At 40.7% G+C, this 23,128-nt stretch overlaps 1 protein-coding gene across 2 annotated transcripts; it reads right to left on the reverse strand.

Moving 5' to 3' along the window:
• Positions 1 to 2,952: 2,952 nt before the first annotated feature.
• Positions 2,953 to 22,273, reverse strand: map1b (microtubule-associated protein 1B). Of its 2 annotated transcripts, XM_035608719.2 has the most exons (7): positions 21,891 to 22,273; positions 19,646 to 19,747; positions 12,725 to 12,807; positions 11,833 to 11,973; positions 6,328 to 11,497; positions 5,996 to 6,234; positions 2,953 to 5,337 (listed from the first exon to the last, which is right to left on the reverse strand). In XM_035608719.2, exons 1-7 carry the CDS (start codon positions 22,072 to 22,074, stop codon positions 5,182 to 5,184), a joined length of 6,075 nt encoding a protein of 2,024 aa, XP_035464612.2. In that variant the 5' UTR covers positions 22,075 to 22,273; the 3' UTR covers positions 2,953 to 5,181. The 2 variants fall into 2 exon arrangements, with proteins under 2 accessions (XP_035464612.2, XP_047185529.1); XM_047329573.1 differs by lacking the exons at positions 19,646 to 19,747; positions 21,891 to 22,273 and adding an exon at positions 14,081 to 14,290.
• Positions 22,274 to 23,128: the final 855 nt, after the last annotated feature.

Below are 23,128 nucleotides of genomic sequence, written 5' to 3' on the forward strand. Positions count from 1 at the left end.
TTTGGTAAGCAGCAAGCATAACATCCTACTATTTTGAGAAGCTGAAACCAGCAAATATTTGTCTTAAAAATGAATGAAATGATTGTAATTTAATTCAAAATAGTTGACCATTCAATCAATCAATCAACCAATCAATCAATCAATCAATCAATCAACCCATCAATCAATCAACCAATCAATCGACTATTTGTTTAATCTCTGGAGATGTATATACAGCCATGGTTTGGCAAAACCCTTTCAACCCAACTACACCAGAAAGGTGTTTCTAGTATCTAGGGGCAAAATTATAAACATACCTGTCGTTATAACCCTTTCAGAAGAAGCGGAACATTATAACCTCCATGAAGATAGGATCTCTTGCTGGACTTTTGTTTCACACTGCATAGGTTTTAGCTTGGTGTATCTAATAGATTGTATGAATCGAATGATGGTGTGAAAATAATCAAACTATTTACGTTATTATTGCCAAACTGTTCAGAATTCAATGTACAGTCATTGTTTTTTGGTCCAAATTTTATGTTGAAAGAAATTTAAGATACGCTTTTATTCTAAGTAAATTACATTGACTTCTCTGCTTTAGTATGGGCGGCCTCAGTGAGAACTCAATCCTGCCATGAGTAAGTGCGTCATCTTACCTACACAGCATTACATAACCAAGGACTAACATCCTTAGAAAAGATCACTGCTGCGTTATCTGTTCATACATTTGAAATTTTGATTCACCTTGAGTCTTGCATTATTATTATTTAATGTAAAGAATTTTTATTTAATCATTGTTCTTTCTTCACACATGAGTTATTGGATGTACGTAGACCTATATGTCAAAACAAATTGCCAGACCTGCAGCCATTTGAGTAAGTAAGGTATGTGTAAATTGTTATAAAAATGATGAAAATGGTTAAGGTGCTTCTTAAAGTAACTCTTAAATTAGATTATCTTGCATGGAGAGACTAGGGCTGGGACAGGGAGGTTCCCCTCTGTTGCCTTGGCAACAAGATCTCAGCCCATCCAGCCGAGATTGCCTGCTCAGCCAATCAGACACAAGGCCTTGGATAATTTATGGCATCCTAGGTGTATGTGTCTCTGAGGGTTTCTCCCTTTATCCCTGCATATGTGTGTGTTCGCATTCATTTAAAAAACAGATTTCTTACATATAGCATTTCTATAGCTATAAGTTGTGAGTGTTTATTGTGGTTGCAGCTCGTTTAAGTTGCTTATCTCATGCAGTACTGTTTGTGGTTGGTCTGTTTTTAGCACTCAGAGAACAGATGTGTTCTGCTGACAGATAGTAGCTCTTAAATCTTCTTTGATTTATCCCTGTGTGCCCTTCCTTTTGGTTTTGGAAAGTGCCCGGGGTGCCCCATCATTAATAAATGTCCTTGCTGAAACAGTTTTGGCACCGAAAAAGAAAACAGCTGGTACTTATTTCCTGTGTCAGCCAGTGTGCCACGGTTATAAAGGCACTGTCCTTGAAAGACAATTAAATAGGTTGGCTTCCATCTTTTGCAAGAAGTATGCCATTCATTTATATGCATGCCTATTCACTCAGCAACAATTTTCTACTAAATTGCAAACGCCTGTGGCTGCCTGTCGGGTTCGGATTGCTCCCTCATTTGCATAGCTTGTGTATGATAAATTTACATTATATGGAAAGAAATATGAAAGATTTCCAGATACTAGCAGGCAGTACACTCTCAGAGTCCGGTTCACCAGCTGAGTGTTCACTTGCTGGGAGACATTAAAGGCGTGGACTTGTGGTCCCCCACTGTACAACAAAAGGATGCTGAAATGTGCAGACATGTCCTCTCATCCTGCTCTGTGCCGTACATGCTCTGCTCTCTCAGTCAGTGTCTCTGGGGCGTCTGATCTGAGACGCCCTTCTGAGGACTTCATATTGGAGGAGCACAATATGCCATCAATTATTATTTTTCCTCATATCCATATATTTTAGATATCCTTTTAGATCTTTTAATTTGCTGGACATATTAATCAAATCGTTGTTTTTTGTAGTACTTGCATTTTAAGCAGCAGCGGAGGCTTAGCACTGCCGCTTCACTGCATGGTTCTGTGTTCAGTCCTGCTTACTGCAGCTGTTATGTTAGGCCATTGCAGGTGCTTAATGTGGGTACGCACAACAAAGGATATGCATGTAAGGAATTATGATAAAAGTACTATTATTGGGTCGGCTGCGGAGTACATCTGAATATCTGGGGTAAAATGCAGAGGACAAATTAACCACAGGGATTAATCAAGAAACCCATTTAAACTGCAGTTTGACTTGTCTCTGTCCACAGCATGTCCCAGCAGAATTATGACTTCCCCTCGGCCACTTCGACACTTGCAGCCAATCATCTGTGAGCACATGAACGACATTGACTTGGCAGCCACTGTTCTGTTCTCTATCATTATCGTAGAGGAGTGTGTTTGTAGCCAGTTTGGTGTGTGTGTGTGTGTGTGTGTGTGTGTGTGTGTGTGTGTGTGTGTGTGTAATTAGCACCAATAATCCATATAGCGTTTGAACTGCATTCCCCAGTTCATTATAATATTGTAAATGGATTTATGTGTTAATAAGACAGGTGAGCTCACTAATTTTGACACAAAGTAAACATACTTAGTAGACTTAGTTGATTCAGTGACTACTAAAAACCGTTTGATCATGTACTAGATTAAAAATATTGGAGACAGGGGACGAGTATTGAGTCTGTATAAAATATTTATAGCCAGAATAGGGGAGTGGCTGGGAGAATGACAAGGTCAGTTGGCTGGTCAACCACTTTAGTCCAGACTGAAGCATCTATATCTTTCTATTGCCCCATAACATTTACAAGCTATTTGTAAAAGCAATGCTGCATTATTTTTTTTCCATTATTACATTAAGAAAACACACTGCTTTTGTATATAATATCACAGATTGGGCTCTATACATTGTTTATAGAAGAGAGACAAAAGTCCTTATTGTTCACATCAGATTTTATTGTGGTTGTCTTTGAATGTTTGTCCTTTAGTAGTAGCTCGTCTTACATCAGATTTGCCATATGGGAAGAGGAAATATTGCACACAAATATCAGAAAGCACTAAGGAATACTCACTAATTGCCATAGGGTTTATAGGAGTTTGGGAAGAGTGTGGAGAGGATGCATGATCACAAGACAGATATACCACACAGCTGCAGACAAACATTACTAAAGTTCTCCCCCAAGAGAAAGATAGGGAGAAAAAGGCAGAGATTAATAGACAGAGATAGGAATAGAGGAAGTGTAGAGAAAGAAGTCTGAGAAAAGAGAAAAGTCAGTTCAAGAGAAATGTCGGTTCAGTGTTTGTTGGTTTGCTGTTGATTGACAGAATGATGTTGGTTTGACAACCCCCTGCAGAGGAGTAGTCTATAGTGGTATTATAAACACATGACATCATATCAGAAATATCTGGTGAGTTTGGTTAGTTGATTGAATAACCCAAAGTACCAAAGCCTGTAGTCATTTCTGTGTCCATTTGTCGAAAATGTATCCAGAAGCTGGCCAGACAGAGTTGATCTATGGCCTCAGTACAGTTAGTTTGGTTTGTGTCGCGTTTGTGTTTAAAGTGTCTAGTTTTTTGTTTTACATACTTTCCTCTAAGACACACAAGTCACTCACTCTCATCACGGTGTGCTGCCCCTCTCAAGGCTTTGCCTCTACTGGAAGCTGTTGCCCTTACATCCTGGCCACAGAGGAGAAACTCTATAGCCCCAAGAAGTTTTCAGCCGCCTATTATGCTCACATTAACCTGAAAATCTAAACTGTGCTGCACCCAGAATGAAATTTTATAGTGATACAATGCCATAGGCAACTGCTTAACTTACTGTGCTATACAATGTCATGGCACAAACTTGCAAAAATCATAAAAATGCTCCTCACATTTGGCATAGCCCTGTTGGTCTTAATGCAAGTCTGAGAAAAAAAAACATCAAAAGAAGAGAAAAATCCTAATATATCTTAACTCATGCACCTCTTTCAACCATTTGGCCACAAAGCTATCTATAATTATAGTACAATGCTTTAGAAAAACAAGACATTTTGAGGTTTATGAAAATATCCTGCTTGACCAGCTTTACATTGGGAAAAGGCTAGCTCCCCCATAGCGCAACGATGACCTAAAAAAAGCGCAATAGAAATAAGTTTTGATTTTCACCAAATAAAACAGCCACTCTGAAATAAAAGACTCTCTCATCTACAAAGCCTTAACATTGTGGAAAATTATAGGATTATACAGCTGTGACAAAGTTAAGGGAGAGATCAATCTGAGGCAACTGTATGTTGCACAGTGTAAAAGGCTATCTGGACAATCACGCACATTAACTTAAATTTCAAAGAATAAATTAATATTCATACATCATTAGCAGAAAAAGAAACCAGGCAGACGAAGCCCAATAAAAAAATCAAATACAACTCAGTAGACTTCAAAACATAAACAGTTTCACGCACATCTCACTGGTGATCAATATGAAGTCAGGCATCATATTAATGCTGTTAATTTATATCAACCATCATTGAACCATGTGTCCATTTAACAGTCCTTTAAGGATTACCTGTCATGTAGAGTTTCTGCTTTTCTGCTAGTTACACCAGTTCTTGTACATTCATTTTGACTCCCTAAGGCAGTAAAAGAAAACATACTGTTTCACCCTTTGGTGTGGATAACAGCCATTATTTAAGAATATAACATATGCAGCGATGTTTGTTCATAAACAGGTGTTGAATTAATTGAAAGCTCACATACGTTTTGATCTGAGGATGCAGAATAAAGTCAGAACATAAACAACAACAACATTACTTAAGCTGTACTTGAGTAAGCACTATGGACAAACCTGGCATGGCTGTTTTTTTCTCTTTCTTATTTCCTCCCAGTATAATCCATTTATTCCTAAAGACCAGATAACACCTTGAGGATGTCAAGGGTGTATTACTTTATAGTAATCATTGTCCTTTGCATGGAGCAAAAGCTAATTTCTATCAGTGTTATTCCTTATTTCAGATATTTATTTTTCATGGTTTAGGGCACAAGAAGTTTCACTTAAGCATATACTGTAAGTGTTTAAGTGTCTGCTTAGGTTTTATGCTACATTTATTTGTTTTCTCCTACAAATAATGATCCACTTCATTGTCAGTCACTAGGCCTGATCCACAGATCTCTTGTGGTACAGGCCTACATCTCTATCTTACAAGCCGGGAAGGACTCATCCTGCATGACGACAGTGCTGCTGCTGGCGAGGACCATGATGTTCAGCTCCTGCTGCTTGTCGTGGGTCTCCTGGTACCACTCCCTCATCACATCAGTGTCATGGGTTGGAATCAGAGTGACCTGACATTAGAGAGGAGGAAGGTATCTGAGCTCCAGTACGCACTCATCCTTTCAACGTTTTTTTTTAAAAATCTTTCAGCTTCTTCCCTTATACCTGAATGTTAGGTAACATCATATCATGTTAAATCACATCACATGGCAGTGGTAGCTTGTGTATGACTTTTTGTTAGCTGTGAAGATTTTTTTTTTATATTTGCATGCAGAGGTTGGCATTTATGGTGGGGCTTTTTTTTTTTTTTTTTTACAAAGAAATGAAAACAATTAAAGTTATTTATGAAGATCTGTTTGATCAATTGCAGGAAAATAATTTGAGGCTGGTCTGTCTAAATTATTTTTCCCAGTTAACCCCTGCAATTTACTCCATTCTATCCCAGATTAATGTAGTGAGGTCCAAATAATCAGTCAAACAAAACCAGCAAAATTAGGTTAAAATGAAGTTATCTATTGAATATAATTTGTATAAATCCAAACATGGCCCCTGGAATGAAGATACTAATTCAAAATAATCAAGGCATTAACAACTTCACAAACTTCATGCCAAGCAAAACAAATATCCTTCGTGTTCAAGGACTCCACATGTACTGTATGTAGAGCATATTATCCACAGTATTAAATTACTACATACTGTATAACTGTCAGATTAATACTCAAAACCTACCTGTGTATTGCTTCCCCACTGGGCCTTTCCTTCTAGCAGAGCATCAAGGACAGGCCTACTGGGCTCCTGGGCTGTCTGATCATTGCCACTGACAACATAATAAGAGGAGCGCACCCGCTTAAAGAACTCAGCATCCACATTCTTGGCACTGCAGTGATTGGGGATGTAAACCAAATCCATGTACATGGGAGGACAGTTGGGCAGAGCTGCCCCACCTGATGCTTTTCCACTGCCAGTACCTGAAAAAGGCAAAAATATACCTATTAAGTAAAGAATAAAATATAGTTAGTAAAAAATGTGATATATGATGACAATGATTACATTGTACCTACCTGACGTAGCACTTTTCACACCTCGGGATGCAGAGGTATTTGTTGCATTTTTGGCATCTTTTCCTTCTCCAACAGTTTTCTTTGGAGAGGCAGTCTTTGTGTCCTTGACTTTTGATAGACCACTTTTCCTGGCTGGTGATGAGGTCTTTTTTGTGAGTTTTTTCTTCTTGGCCTTTTCATCTATGTTAGCATTGTGGAGGTTTTCTTCAGCCTTGAGGGCCTCTGGGTCCACCATACAGACATCATGGTGGCCCGAGGATGGAGCAGAGTCCCTGAAAACCACTGGAGGAGGATCGGCATGCCTGTAGGTCAGGGTTCTGTCGGTAGGTAAAGTCTCAGAATCATCTTCAGAGTCAATGTTAGCATCTGCTGTAATAGAGGGGCACTCCTCTGTTCCTGGTGGAACATCTGAATCTGTCTGGGAGGGGGCCGATTCACTGATGGATGTTGGTGGGGTCTCCTCACACTGCTTGGTGGAAAGCTTATCCTCTGGGGGTGGGGGACCTCCTCCTAACTTGGCAAGAGGCTTCTCCTCAGCCAAGGCGTTCTCTTCATTGATGAAGTATTCCAGAGGGTTAGGGTTGATAAAAGATGGAGATAGCTCTGTCTTGGGGTGACGGTACTCACATGAAGTGACTAGGCAGAGGTCAACATCTGTCTTAGATGGAGCACAAGGGCTCCTCTTGGTGGTGTCTGGGTCCCTGGACCCACAGGCAGAATTATAATTGTACGGGTCAGAGGAGAGCGGTAGATAAGATGGGGAAGGAACTTTGGAACTCACAGGGGATTTAGCTTTGACTGTAGAATCCTCACCTTTAAAGGGATTTGTCTCCTTTTCTGGGATAAACGTCTCCTCTTTTGAGAAGGCAAAAGATGATAAGGGAGAAGTGGCTTTGGGAGGTGAAGGTGACTTGTCGTATTTCTGCAGTGTGTCAGATTTATTAGAAATGCCCTCCACAGATGGCGAAATTGAGCTCTTATTGTCTTTAGCCGAGGGACCTCCTAGTACTGGAGACTGCTCATTGGAACAAGGAGACTGTGTGAGAGAGGATGCTTTGGGTGTGACTGGAGACTGATCTGTCTGTTCAGCCACGGCATGTGGCATCTCAGTCATTAGGCATGGGGTTGCAACAGAGGGTGTGGACTGAGATGCATCTGATGGGGTTGCAGAAGCGGCACGGACATCACTCTCTTCAAAAAGCAAAGGCTTCTCCACTGCAGGACCAGTATATCCTGGTGGTGTAATATCTGTTCCCTCTGAGGGGCTGTAATCAACCTCAGTTGGGCCATTCTCTGTAGCACGTGAGCTGCCTCCCACAGATGGGTGCTCTGGGGATTGCTTACTAAAGTCCAGTGCTAAGGAGTGGTCAGGGGAGTCCTGGCCAAACTCTATTGACATGCTAGAGTGCTCAGGGGATTTTGTGTCCTGCATCTGTGTTCTGCTTTTTGTCTTTGGTGAGATGTCTGGGGAGATGGACATGGGCCTTGGGCTATCTTCTTTAGAAGGGGATCCCTCAGCCTCATGGAAGGTGGTTGGGGTCTGAACCACAGAGACAGACAGCGAGTCATCTACTTCTGTGGAATGAGGAGAGCCTACCTCAGCATGAAGGGAAGGAGAGTCGGTGGTTGGCTCTGGCAAGGAGCTGGTGGCCAGGGAGGCAGTTGATGCTGACGCTAAATGTGAGAATGTATCTTCTGCTACTGCTTCTTCCAGAGGGGTTTCTGACTTGTCTGATGTGGTGCCCTCTGAAATCGACATTTTACTCTCTTCTTTGAAAGTTGTAAATGGATTGGTGTCTATTTCATGTTTGATCATTGGTGCTGAGGACAAGACTGAATGGCTGTTTTCTCCAATTTCCTTATAATCTACATCAAAGGGTGACTTTTCCTTCTTTGTTGGGGAATCAGGTTCAGCTGGAGATGGGGTTTTTGGAAAGGACATTGCCTTCTCTACAGGGGAGAAACGTTCTTGTTCTGGCTCATTGGGCTCTGGGGTAACTCTGTTGGAGGAATCCTCTTTATCACTTATGAGCTCCACAATAATTGGACCCTGCATTTTGTCATCTGAAACAGTTGGTAGACTTGCTGCTTTTTCGTCTACTGGTGACTGATAGTAAGGTGTGTGACCAGAGGACTGAGGCGAGTTTGCTCCTTCCAGTGTCTTGTCATCTGGGCTAATGGAGGAATCTGCCATTGCTCTGGTGTACCCTGACATTGTGGTGGACAGCTCTATTGGAACAGCAAAAATTGATGGAGAATCAAATATATCCTTGCGGTCCACTGAGGGAGAACGAACAAGAGGTGCTGTTGTAGAGGTTGAACTGAGTCTCGGTGGATCTGCATCATACTTCTCACATGATTCTTGAGCTGTGTCATACTGCTCTGCTTTCCCTACAGTGCTTAAGTCCTTGTAGAATTTATCTTCTTCAATTGATGAAGGTGGAGATATTGTGGAAGCAGAGTGGTTGTAGTCCTGGCCTTCTGTGGCGTCACTCTGTGAACGATCTGATCCTGGCAAATCCTGAGGTGGAGAAATCTTCTTCCGATACTCTCCAGGCGCTGAGTTCGCAAACCTGTCACCATCCTGTGGAGGAGATTCAGTCTCATCATTGGTGATTTCATCGCTCATAATGTCCCTGGGAGTCAACATCTCATCCATGGGAGTAGGCACACTGGAGATCTCAATGGTGGACTGAGTGTAGCCAGAGGTGACAGTGTAATCCTCTGGGGCTTCATCTAGGTTCTCATCATCTGAGGCTGTTGAACTCTCAAAGCCAACTGGAAGCATTTCATCATGGATAGATGCAGCTGGAGAAACAGGCGAGGACACTTTGGGTGAGGCTGATACACACAGATGCTGTTTCTCTGTTTGTCTTTCACTTCTGAGCTGTTCCTGTACATTTTTATTCATCACATCATCATTATCTTCAACACTGTCCCCTGGTTTGACATCATCATGTTTGTCTTGATGTTCATCGTCACTGAGAGCAAGTTTATCTTTATCTAATTCCAATCTCTGTGGTTCATAGACTTCCTCTATCTCCCCCTTCTCTTCATAATCTGCTCCTTCAGATGTCTCCTCCATCACAGTACCCTCATCTTCAAACTTCTCACTTGCACTTCCGTTGAGTTTTACCTTAAAAACCTGTTCATCTGGGGTAACTCCACTGTCTCCTTCAGCCTCTGTTGTGGTTATACCCTCGTCCACAGACTCTAAGGCCTCGGGTGACTCTTTGGTCTGGATAATTTCTTCACTGTGGATCATCACAGCCGCTTTTTCCTGATTTTGTTGCACTGTCGCATCATCTTCCGTCAACTCTTCAGCTTTGAGCTCCTCAAAGTCCTTGGTGAGGTCCTCTGGTGAGGACATCAGAGATCTTTCTACTTCTACCTCTGCAACAGCAGCAGCACTAGCTGCAAGTTTACCACCATCCACCTTTGCATCTTTCTTTGTAACCTTTGGCTTTCCTCTCTCTTTTAACTTTGAAGGTATTCCTGCATTTTTATTTGAGGCATCATCTTTTTTCATGGGCTTTGGTTTTGGTGCTAGATTTTTTTCTTCAGCTGTCTTTTTTAGGGGCCTTTTGATATCTTTCTTTTCCTCCTTCTTCTCCTTCATAGGTGAGTCTTTTCTGATATCCCTTCTTGTAACTTTCTTTGCCTCCTCTTTCTTTACTTTCTCATCCTTCTTACTTTCTTGTTTGTGAATATCATCTTTCTTAGCTATTTCTTTTTTAACCTCCTTTTTCTTTTCCACAGGCATTTTGGTCTCCTTCTTAATAGTCTTCTCCTTTTCAGCTTTGGGTTTTATTTCAGACTTCTTCTTTTCAGGAGTTTCGTTTTGCGCTGTTTGCTCTGACTTTGCTTTTGATTCTTTCTCAGGTGCCTTTGCCTTTTCCTTTTTCAGTGGGACCTTTTCTTTTTTCTCTATCTTTTGTGTTTTTTCATGAGTGGAGTCGGCGTCTCTCTTTACCTTTTCTGGTGCTTCCTCCTTTGAATCCTTCCTGAAGCTCTTGCTTGGTGATGGCTTTGGAGTAGACTTTAAGCTCTCTTTGCTGTCTGTTCTGTGTTTCATCTTAGCTTGCTTGAGTGTTGGGGTTGAAGGCATATTAGAAGACATCTCTTTTTGAGTGACAACTGGCTGCTTCAAGAAGTCCAAGTGCTTTAGCTTTTCTAAACCATCAAAGATGTGATGCTGGGTGGCATTTCCAGGAAAGAGAACACGCACAACCTTATCTGAGGGATTTGCAGGATGCCACACAATAAGTGTAGAAATAGATGTCAAGTAAGAGACAGGGAATTGAGATTCTTTCCCATTTGGCAGCAAAATAGAAGCAGTGTCTTTTTCACTACCTGTCCACTGCTTCATAAAGTGCTGCATCTCCTTGCTATTCTTTGATGGATTTAGCACATACATCTCAAGCTTTCCAACGCCCATTTTCTGAAAAAGTATTATTGGTTCTATAGTGTTTCCAACAGGCCTTTGCAAAGGCTCTGTCCTCAAATGTAGCTTGGTGAGAAACTGCTGCATAAACCCTGCCTCCTCAACATTCCTCCGCATTCTGTAATTAGGTTCGGGGTTATCCAGGTTTTCAGGAAGATTCACAAACACAACACCAATATCTGGAGAAATCATGTTCTTCACCCAGTCACTGTTAGCTGTTGAACCCTGTGACTGTTCCTCCTCAGCCTCTGCAATCTTCCTCTGCAGCATGCTATTGATGCCTGGGAGGTTGTCGTCACCGATGTGGGTCAGGAGGATGGAGTCAACCCGGTCCAGATGTCTCACCAGCTTCCAGAAGCATGACTTCCTGTCCGAGCCACCGTTAATGAGCATGTTGAAGCCATTCACAGCAAAGAGAGCAGAGTCACCATGACCACCGGGGAAAATGTAACAGCATGGTTTGGAGAGTTTAAGGAATCCACCTGAGGTTGGTGGTTCTAATACGTCAAAAGGAGATGGGATCTCTACTGATTCAGATAAATACTCAGTGAATTCTGAGAGGCCCTCCATTTCAGGGAGTATGAGAGTGGAGTTCAGTTTCATGTTAATGAAGTCCTGCAGGTTGTGTTTGTCCAAGTTGGAGTTTTTCCAGTCGCCTTGTTCAGGGCAGAAGAGTGTAAGATAAGCTTTGTTTGCTGGGTGAATGGTGCTGAGCAATTCACCAATCTAGGCATGAGAAAAAACATTAAGGGGCTTTTAATTATTAACATACTGGCATCAGTCAAATAAAAATAATTATTCCCTGCAATCACAGCTCCAGTATGTGTAAATACAGTGCATGTAAATCTTAAGTCTATTCTGTCATGCTAGAATGGTTGCTTTTCAATAAGATAACCACTCTTGAATTTATTCAACTTGCCATAAAAGAATTGTACAAACCAAAATATGTAATATTTTCACCAATGATATGAAACATCAGTGTTTTCATGGCAACAATGAGTGCACATAAACCTTTGGAAAGAATCCCTTTATGCACCAAAATAGTTAACATATTCGCTCACCTCTTGGTCTGTGAATATGTCAATGAAATTGAAGAAAGAGAACGATCCAGACTGAAGAATCAGCTCTCCAGTCTTTTCAGAGCATTGCCCTGAGAGAACCAGAAGCTTGTGTCTGGAGGTGTCTGAGACCATCAAACGAGCCTGGATATTAAAAGAGAAAAATAGTATTTATAGTTTTCTATGATTGAGATGAAAGGAGGTGGACAAAAAGTGAAAGAAATTACGAGGAAAACATTTACGACCCTTGCAAAAAAGAAACTGGAAACTTACTTTAGAAAGAGAGGGAATACTATAAAATGATAAAATGATTGTCTACAGAGACAGGACATACAAAGTCTTATTGCTGCAGCAATCAGCTTTAAAATCTCTTGTTTCACATCACCTAAATCCATAAGCTTATTAGCTCATCTGTTCTCTTGCTGACCACTCAGCAATATTTCCTTTCATCTCTCTCTCTCTCTCTCCCTGCATTTGCCTCTTTGTTGGTCGTTTGAACTCATTTATTCACAGTTTGACGGCAGACGTGACCAGAGGAGGAGGCAACACTGAAAAGGAGCAGTGACCCGGGAGAAAATCTTAAGTCATCTGTGCTCCCAACTGCCCATATTTCTTCCTTCATATAATAAAATGTTACAATAGCAGAAGGTAAAGTGCTGTGCTTGTTATTCTAGCAGTACATGAGACATTGTCCCTTGAGCTTCTAATTGCTCCTATTTGGATTGAATATTAATCATTTTCAAGCTGTTTCTGCTTCGTCCTGGAAATGTTTTTTTTAAATTTGTGAATCACTCTTCTTTGATAGATATAAGATCGTATACCAAGTTACAGTAAAAATAAGTAAGAGGATATAATGATACGATAAATTGTCACAGACAGCAATAGCTCATTTTACCTCAGTACTGACTGCTTCATCAGACGGGTTGATAAGTACCACCGTTTCCAGGACATTACTTTTATGGTGAAGAATTCTCTGCCCTGCAAGATGATAGAAAATAGTATGAATAGTTGCACATTATAAAAAAAAGTCATTGTCACATAATTTGATCATACCAAGAAATTTGATTAATTTTTATTTCATGCCTATAGTTATTTTGTTGATATGGTGCTTCTACCAAAACTAATTTCACTCTCACAAACTAAATACAATATATCTGCGTTATTAATAGAGCCAAAAGGATTAGCAGATTATTCATTTAGTTTAACAGAAAATGAATCTGCAACTGTTTTCAATAGTAATAAATGTTTGTTATTTTCTTATCAAAAATGCCGAACGTTTCTCAGTTCCAGCTCCTTAGTAATTGGGATTTTTTTCTCTAACTTTGTTTAATGGGATAGTGACATAAAAATATCTTTAGGTTCGAACAAAAAAGAGAAGTTTAGCACAACATCTTGGGGATCAGAGAACTGTGAGGGGTAGAAGTCAGAGTTTTCTCAGATTTTTTAGACTAAACAGTTGGTTGCTCAGGGAAATAATCAGCAATGAATTGAATTGTCAGTTACAGCCCTAGTCCACAAAAACACGTTTCATGTGAATTGACTCGTCTGCTCAGGAGGGACATGCTGCTGTCCTTTACTTCTCTGGTTCATATAAGGGCCAGGGCTCAACAAATGTTTCAACTAATTCATCAAACTCAGACGTTGTGGCAGTTCTATTATTGCTGTGTAAATGTTAATGGTCTCTGCAGAGCAGCGCTCTTTATCACTAAGATGGATGGAATCTCTAGATATGGAAGTCTAATATACCCTGAATCCCACTTCTCGCCATCAAATGCTGTTTAATGATTAATTTCTCCTCTATCCCCCATTCTTATAAAACATCATATAGCAACTCTATGGCTCTTTATTTTGGGGTACAATAATACGACTTATTGTAGTGTAATTAAATAACCATTGATTTCCTCCATTATTCTTTATTGATTCTTTTAAAATAATTTTCTTAATCTTATCAATCAACTGAACTTAAACCAGCAGTAATTGATTTTTCAGCAAAGTGAGGACAGCGTTGCAAACGCGCCATACATTGATTTACATTTTCTGTTTCTGGCCACCTTACAAATGTAAGACCAATATTCACTCTGCTTTGGTCTCTACCAACTCCAACGTGGGAAATAATGGCTCTTTAGCTGCTAAGTGCTCCACTATGCAAATCATTAATTGGGAGAAATTATTCTGGAAGATTTTATCATTTTAATTGGGTGTATAGAATGTTAGAAAGAGTAAAAGATAATTCTGCTCAACAGTTTCATACCTGGAAAAACAATAACAACCTATAAGAAAACCAGCAAATGTTCATATTCGACGAGGTGGAATGAGGGAACTTTTCATAGTTTTTCATAGAAAGATTCCTGAATTATTCAATATGAATCGATTGCAGATTACTTTTCTGATGCATTATTTATCAATTTATCAACTAATCATTTCACCTCTACTTTAATTATTTAGTAAGTAAAGTTCAGATTTCTCGTCTTTCTATAATGGGGACAAAAAGGACCAAAGTACCAGCAATCAATTGCCTTTGGTATTGGATGATTGATCATAATAATGACTTTGATCTCTGTGTGTGTTAACGAGTTTTCCTTTGACCCACCTGATGACATATACACAGGATCTTTAGCATCATCATTCACTCTCCATAGCAGGCTTGAATCACTCAGGCCTGAAATCTGTGTTTTTTTCTTCTTCTGGTCATTTATGAATCATTGAATTCCCAAACTGATAGAATGCATGATTCATTTCATTAATGTATGTCTATTATCTCTGGTAAATGCAAAGGATGCGCTGCAAAGAATAGAATGCTGTGAATTAGACAAACAAGAATATGTTCCTCGTGAGGTTCAGAGCAGGGCACTGAGGTGTTGGAATATAAACTTCAGAGGCATCATCCCCGGAGACGTGATACTGCAGCAGCTATCTGACTGCTGCGCTGATTCCGCCATACATATTTCATATAGCAGATTCTCATCATGGAGCACATATAGCTCTTAACCCTGCAGCGTCCTCCCAAAGGGCTGTCACTCCACACAGAGACATGCTTTCATTCACTGTTAATAGTCAAGTTTCTTCTATATATGTGACTGTTAGTCTCACTATAACAGTCTGGGGAAAGAAGAAATAACGACTCTGTGTTCAGTTATTTCCCAGGCACTAGTGGACCTTATGGCAGTTCAGATGTTGCACTCCATTTGTTTTATGGAGCCTGTCTTGTGGCTAAAATTATTCTTAGTGTGACTTTAAGTTTGAACTTTTATATTAATTCAATGTCTTGACAGATACGTAAATGGCACAATAGTTATTGCTTTCCTTTTTTAAAAGAAATTTTAAATTAATTTTTTGCTTACATTACGGTTCATTTACATAATGCTATCACAAACATACCAGGGAATGTAACTGGACTAAAAGGTTAAGGTACCACATGCTACTGTAGCTGAAATCTGAGGGAACTAAGCAGTGGCTGATATATATATTAAAATAAAAATAAAATAAATATATTTTATATTCAAAAGAGATTTAGCCTGTGGATCTATTTGTATTCCTTTTAAATTAATACAATTGAGCAAGAAGACAGTAATAATGATAGTTTAGTTTTGCTATAGCAGCATGGCACAGTGATGTCGTTCCATTGAATGGGCTGCTTTGAAATTTATCACATTCTTGATTCCCAGGAGATGAAACCTAATGACTTAGGCAATGCCTCGGTTTTTTGTTTCACGCCACCTTGAATGACATTTTTGGTCTTAACATCTAATGAGTGGACTGATATAAAGTTCTATTCAAACATTCGTATCCCCCTGACTGGCAATTTTGAATCGCTTTATTAATCCTTTAATTTTTTAACTTCCAGAGCCATCATCAATGTCATTGTGAGCATGTTGCCAAAGAATAAAGGGAGGTGTCATTGATTGTCATTATTAATTCATCCTTATTGACAGAGAAAACAATACTGTAAGAAGTAATAATGGCAAACAGGTTTTTTTGCATTGATGGAGGCTATAGTTATAACAGTTTAATATCAGATTTGATGTTTGACTTTTTTTGTTTTTGTACATCAAATAAACAAATGAAATCAGGAAGTAAACAGATGGTTTGTGATTTACTTCTGTGTTCTACTGATGAAGACCAAAATTACTTTAGATACTTTGGATATAGTTCTGTAACAGGTCCTTCTGTACTTTCTTTGCATGAGCCTTTTATTAGCTATTTGAAGTAGGTCTGTGTTGGACTTATTCCAGAATTATCAAAATTACAATTGACTTGAATTGGTAGAAACCATCTTCACTGCGCTTTGCTCTCAAGACGCAGCAGTTTGAAACCGATTACCACAGCTCTGCTTACAGTGAGTGACTGAGCAAACAGTTTTCAGTGCTCTGTGAAACGAGAGAACAATCAATCATGAACGTCAGTTGTTCATCCTGCTTGTGCTACTGTACACAAGTTGTGTCTGCAACTGCCAATGAAATTGAAAAGCAACTTCTCCTTCCTTGAGTCTCTGTGTGGGTAACGCCCCGCTTACTGGCCTTTTTTCTGTGATGAATCAGAAAAGTCCTTACACGTTATGGACTGGTGAAGCACAACAAAGCTGCCACCATCATCATCACCACCGCCACCATCAACCTGCCAAATTGCTGTGTGTCTAGCCTAACCTGTCAGGAAAAATGACAGATGCACTGGAGCTTGCTTGACCCTGACAATTACCTCGATCGATATAAAAATCCTTAACGCTCAGTGCAGCTCTGTCTCAGCGGGAGGCGAGGTAATGCGACATGCACCGCTGAGCATTCCCCTCCTGGCTGAATGACTGGGATATCCTGCCTGCCACAGACTGAACCAGACAGGGGAACATCAATGTGGATGGCCCCGCACCAAAAATAGATCTATGGAACAACTAAATTCAGTGACGCCTTCCTTTTGCACCGCAGAAAAGAACATACAAAAAACTGCAATTTAGGATTTCATTTTTCTCTTTTCAGCACTATTCTCCTTCCTGTCAACTCTTTTTCCACCACAACAGAATAACTGACCCCGGTGACCTTCAGCAGTGATGGGGGGCCCCCTGAAACCAGTTTTCAATGTCACATGTCCCCGCACAACTGGATTTAAAAGGGAACTAGAATACACATACATACTCAAACATATTAGAATATGGACCTAAAGGCACTGCCACTGCAGAAAGACCCGCTTATTCACAGACCAGTCAATCACGTGTGTCGTAGTATTGATGCCTATCAATAACACTGGGCTTTAAACTCGTTAGGAATTAGCCTGTCAAAGCGGATGAAAACACCGCGAGACAAAGACAATAATCACTACAGGATAGCGTTTCCCAACATTCTGTCCGTTTCCCATTCCTCCCAGCTACGAATACGAGGGGAAATGCAACTGAACTGATGCACGAACAATCGATCAGTCTGCTGATTCGCAGTCAGTGAAAACTTCAAGAAGATCTCTATCCCTGGCAAATTTATTCACAATAATAAACACGATGTATTGATCAAGAACAGCAGCGGTGCTGTTCCCCACAAATCACAAAAGGAAGGGTCGAATGGATGGAACGGCCTTTTGGACTCTCCAGTCGCCTTTAAGGCTTCGGTAGAGTGCTGGGAAATCTATGCGTAACCAGAGGTATCATATGTCCATCAGAGACACTCTGGGGGTCTCCTGTCCTGCCCCTTTTCCCCCTCCCTCCCTCCTCCTCCTCCTCATCTTCATTGTGGGATCCAGCCTTCCTGTGCACTAACATAATGTGATGGATGGCAAGTCATGTACAAGCAGACAGATAATTGTATTCACCCTCCTCCACTGCAGCACCACCCGCTGGTTTGTTTGCTGTTGTTTGATTGATTTTGTGTGTCTGTGCGTGTGCAAAAAAATTCACAGATTTAAAGGAATAGTTTCACAATTTGGGTTGGTTTTCGGTCTTTCTTGCCAAGAGTTAGATAATATGAGGAGATCAATACTAAAGTCTACTCTCATATCTTTCCAGTCAATGTGAGCTTTGAATAAAGGCTAAAAACAGGGGGAGACAGCGAGCGCGGCTCAGTCCAGTTGTCAGGAGTTTTTCCTACGTTGTTTTTGTAAAGATTAAACACAAATGGGATAATATGCTAATTTCGTGACCTTTAGGTACTTTTAACGATTAATGCCATATATGAACATTGTATCTATCTTATTGTCTAACTCTTTGTAGGAAAATGAATGAGCTTATTTTCAAAAAATGTCTATGACAAAAATGTCTTTAAAATGATTCAGCTTTTTAATTTTTTTACAGTACTTTCCTTTTGTAAACACAAGAGTTTTCGAGGGATAAATCATAAAAGCAGTTTATTAAAAGTTCAAAAGACAATAAGACCCTCCCCTTGAGAAAGACAAATGGCAAAAGCCTGAGGCATTAGAATTAATGTTTACTGTAATTCAACACATTATTTCATCAATGAGAACTGTACCTTCTGTACGTTTTTCTTTTTCCTGCCTCATCATCCTCCCTCCTTCGCTCCCTTGTTTGCCTTTCCCCTTATCCTCTTTCTCTTCCAGTCAGTCCCCTCACCCTCTCTGTTCCCCGCCCTTCTTTATTTTCACAGACAGACACTTGCCACTGGGGATACGGCACTGCTAATTACTCCCAAATCAACTGTGCATCTCGCACACCGGGTTGCAAGGCAACAGCACACAGGACGAAGACCAAGCGAGATTAATGGAGGATGGGAAAATGGAACAAACAAGCTGAGGATAAAAGGGAGCAGCGATTTGGATTAATCGACAAAACACAACGTTCTCTGAAGAGTTCTTCAAGTCAGCAAGGCCATTTCTGAGATTTGATACGGGCATGACGCTTGATAAATAAATAAATCAGCTGATTCCATCTACAGTAGCAGTTGTGTGCCTCCATTTATTGTTCACAATAGATTCATGCTGCTGGTCATATCCAATATGGAGCAGAGCCAAGCAGAGGGTTTGACTGCTGCTGACCGTCAAGGCCATACTGCCCAGACAGACCACATGTCCTGACACACTGGATCCGTTCCATCTTTACGGAGCCACTCCCTTATACCTTGCGATCGACACAGCCTGAACAGCACCATGCAACAAAATGCTGAGAGAGGACACATCCAGAGATGAGCAACAAAGCCCCTCTGCTGAGTATACAACAGGGAAGTTATAGATGACTGCGATATGACAGTGTACGGTTACCTAATGAATGCTACTCCACCACATTTCAGAGAAAAATATTCTCCTTTATACTGCTGACAGAGGTTACTTGTATTTATATTTTGCAGATTATTTTCATATAAAACATTTACAATGACAGCTTTTTACAATGACAACCGTAACGCCCTTTAAATAATTTGAATGTGGAACTAAAAATGTACTTCAACAATTACAGCGAAAGAAACAGCCGGGATAGTTCAACTTATTTCATATTCAGATATAAAAAAACACACATTGTTAGAACTATTTTAAACATTTTAATTTAACATCATGACAGTGTTCAGACTGCATCACAATTTTTTGTGTACTGGATTTGGTTATATACAAAATGGCCACATGTCTATTAGTAGTGCTTAAACCCCCCCCCCCAAAATTCTGCTGCACTATGCACATAATGCTTATACTTTTACTGTGAATAATTTAGGTATATTTGGCTATTAATACTTGAACTGTAAGTAAAATTAATGCTTTACTAGTATTCTTAAAATGCTGCGCACCTCCTCCGCACCTCCTCTGCGGGTTTGTTTACAAAGTAACTGAAGCCATTATTATTCGCACTAAGGCATTAATCATTATCATCAGTGAAAATGTCTCTTATTCCCAGTTTTACCTTTGACGTCTGCAGAGAACCGAGCGGAGTGTCGAGAGACAAATAGTTTGAGTTCCTGGTCCAGGTTGCAGTCAATGAGGTTGGTGTCCCATGAGCGGATCCCTGCAAGATAGATTAAGATAAAGACGAGTAAATAAAAAAAGAGCAAGAAGAAAGAAAGACAGCAGACTGTCTGGCAACAGATTTAGCATATTATGTGAAAAAGTCTCACCCTCACCCACTTTCACTGATCCTTTACCTCCAGCTCATTGAAAAACATGTGAACATACAGTATATCTTGTTATTGGTTTAAGGTAGAAAAATCTACAGTGGGAAATCAATAGTCCTTAATGTGTTTTGCCACGGGTCATAAACACAAGTGGCCACACTAAGCTGCTGAGTCATGGTGGCATCATCCCCTCACACACTATCACGCAGGATGGAGGCCTGGTGAAGGCCTCTGCAGAGTGACAGGAGAGAAACGAACTTAAAACAGAGGATGATTTTTTTTTTCTGAGATAAAACCGCATACTTTATTTCATCCCAATGCACTAATAATCGATTAACAATGGCGAAGATGATAAAATTTAGTTTTTCTTTGTCCGATCAATTAACTACTGAAGGGACCAGAGTAATGTCGTAATGTTGACAAATATAGAATCAACTTTTGTCCTCAACTTTCAAGCTAATGTCGATGAGAAGATAATATATATATATATATATATATATATATATATATATATATATATATATATATATATATATATATATATATATACATATATAAAAGAAAACTAACCCTTTTCTGCTGTGCATGATCATACAATATGCAATGATAAGCAACAGAGCAGCTTCTAACTAAACGAACCTTGCGGAGAAATTGAAAAACAACAACTCTACAGCTCTACCAAAATAGAAAGGCAAAAATAAAATGGCTCCAACAGGTTAAACACTGGTTGGTAGATTATTCAAAAATTTAGTTATAAACGTAAAGTAAAACCTTTAAACAAAACAGACATCTCTGTATAGAAGCTTCTTTTTTTTTTTACCTTTGTTGATCTGAGTTTTTTTTTAATTAGTGTAACAAGTTGAAAGAAACATATTTCTCTTTTCAGAGGCTTCCCCTCAGCCTACATTTTAAAAAGCACTTGACTTTACTCGACACTGTAACTGCGCCATTGTTGATGCTCATCTCCACACACGCACACACACACACACACGCACACACGGTGCACCAAGGCCAGGGAGGCAGGCCTCCTCCACAGCAGCTGAGCATCTCTTCAAAACCTCCCTGCTCACTGTTGAAAATCGGTCCTTGTGGCTTTCCGTAGGGACCGCACTGCGGACAGAGCCACGCCCACCGGCTGGTGTGGGATGAGAGAGCTGGATGCGGGATGATGAGGATGCTGGTGATGATGATGGAGACATGTCCCCACAGGATGGACGGGGACTTTTATTTATTATTCTTTGGCTATCATAATGATATCCAGTCTCAAAACACAACGTCCATCCCGCCTAGTGGAGGAGAGACGCTGTTTCTTCAACACAGTCAACACAAAGAGCGAGAAACCTATAAGCCTCATTGTCTCCTCCTGACAATGAGTCGACGTGTGGGACTCTTCGCTGTCCTGAAACAAAAGCCTGACGCGCCCGGTTCAAAGCCTGGCGAAGGTGCTGCGGGAGAAAACGCAGCTGCATCGGACTCAACGAAATGCGATACGGTGCGTTTTTGACGCATAGTCCGGATTTTATTGCTGAATCACCGCTGTCAGCTTTATTAGAGGACCCGGCCCACGTGAGTGGATGACAACAAGCGGGCCTAGTGATATTGATATGGGGGGGACACAACAATCTCAATGAATTAAACAGCTCCTAAACACAGTGGGGTAGGAGACATGGGAGGGGACCTGTGAGTGAAAGGATGAGGGGAGTGGGACTTCTTGGAGACAGCTGATGGTGATGCTACTGGGAGGGGCTGTTCAATAATCCATGTTATGAACAACATCTGTTCCAATTTTGATCGCAACCCAATAATTACCCCTCAAATGAATCGCTTCATGATATTTAAATGTGCGTCAATCGCATGATCCCGTGCGTAAAGTTCGACATGGCGAACGGGTGCATCGACAGCTTTGGCTTTTTTTTTTTTAAATCTATACGTCTCGACTCTCTGAGATAAACATCTCTGGTGCAAGTTGTTATGGAGACGGTAAGTTCAGTGCTCGGTGGCCTACGCACCCGCCCGCCCCCCAGGGCCCCGTCTTACCTCTCTCTATGTCCGCAATGGCACACTTGAGATGGTCCTCCGTCACGATCTCCCCGATCACCACCAGCAGGTAAAATTTGCCGTCGTTGAAGTGCGGCGAGGCGCCGGGGGCTGTGGGGGATGTGCCGGTGACGCTCTGGCCGCCCAGAGTCTCCATATCTGCGGATTCGACGAGTGTGGCCATCCTCTCCTCTCGCTCCCTCTGTGTCTCTGACAGCAGCCTCCTCCCTTTATTCGCCGCAGAGCACCGGAGTGGTCTCCAGACATACAAGTGGAGCCCTGATAGGAGTGGCCCTGGCTCTTTTATACCAGCAGACAGTGTGTCATATTCGGTAACCGGGGAGAGAGCAGGGCGCCGGGTTTTTCTTTTTTTTTTCTCTTCTCGCAAACTCAGTCCGCAGCTGATGTCATCCGCAACGAATCAAACGCCTCCGGAAGTTGCCGAGATATGATGCTTTGCACTGTACATATTCATCAGGTGCTTGATACAAATACAAAATTATTTTAAACCACTTCGCCCCCTTCAAACGTCTTGGCTTAATTGAAAGTATTTTTTTTCTTTCTCTGTTATGAATATTAGTGTGAAGGCCAGTTTAGATGGACATGTTAATGAAAAACTGTGTCAATGGATTTGAATGCAAGAATTTCTCTTTCGGAAAAAAAATGGAACGAGAAAAGTGGAGAAGCTGGAAAAGGATTTATAAACAAAACTTATGTTGATTAATTTTGCATGTAAACCCAGTGAATGGTTATATGTTATTTATGTTCCAAAGATTCTGCACTTGAAATGAGTCGAAGCTGTTAAAGTGGGGGACTCAGCTGCTTTTAAATTCACAAGACTGCATTAGGAGGAATGTATTTATCAGGCGGGGAGACTCCAAGATGCTGTCCGGTTCCCTTTATATGAAAGGAAGTTTCCAAATGTTTTGCCAAGTGCATTGATGATAATTTACACAGACGAGGGACTTTGCTGAGTCAAATAAAAATCTGTTGTCACTGATGTAGACTCTGTGCTTTTATTTTATTTATAAAAAGCTATATTCATATTCTTTTCAGATGGGAGACATCCTGATTTTACCGAGTGGCTGTTGTCCTTAGAAAACAAGTGCCTCAGCCAATCAACATTTGTGATGTGATCACAGAGAGCAACCCCAGCCCTGACCCTTGACCCTTGCACAAAACAAAATGTTGGTAGCTGCCACAGGACGTCCAATTAATGAGCCTTCAGGTCGTCTGTG

This window comes from Scophthalmus maximus, chromosome 20 (assembly GCF_022379125.1).
Source record: "Scophthalmus maximus strain ysfricsl-2021 chromosome 20, ASM2237912v1, whole genome shotgun sequence".
Lineage (NCBI taxonomy): Eukaryota > Metazoa > Chordata > Actinopteri > Pleuronectiformes > Scophthalmidae > Scophthalmus > Scophthalmus maximus.

Excerpts from the sequence above, each read along its gene's own strand:
- map1b (XM_035608719.2), bottom strand. The coding sequence starts at position 22,074 with ATGGCCACACTCGTCGAATCCGCAGATATGGAGACTCTGGGCGGCCAG. Across the intron at positions 11,974-12,724 it reads ATGAAGCAGTCAGTACTGAG|GCTCGTTTGATGGTCTCAGA; the intron begins GTAAAATGAGCT and ends TTTAATATCCAG. Across the intron at positions 11,498-11,832 it reads ACATATTCACAGACCAAGAG|ATTGGTGAATTGCTCAGCAC; the intron begins GTGAGCGAATAT and ends TCTCATGCCTAG.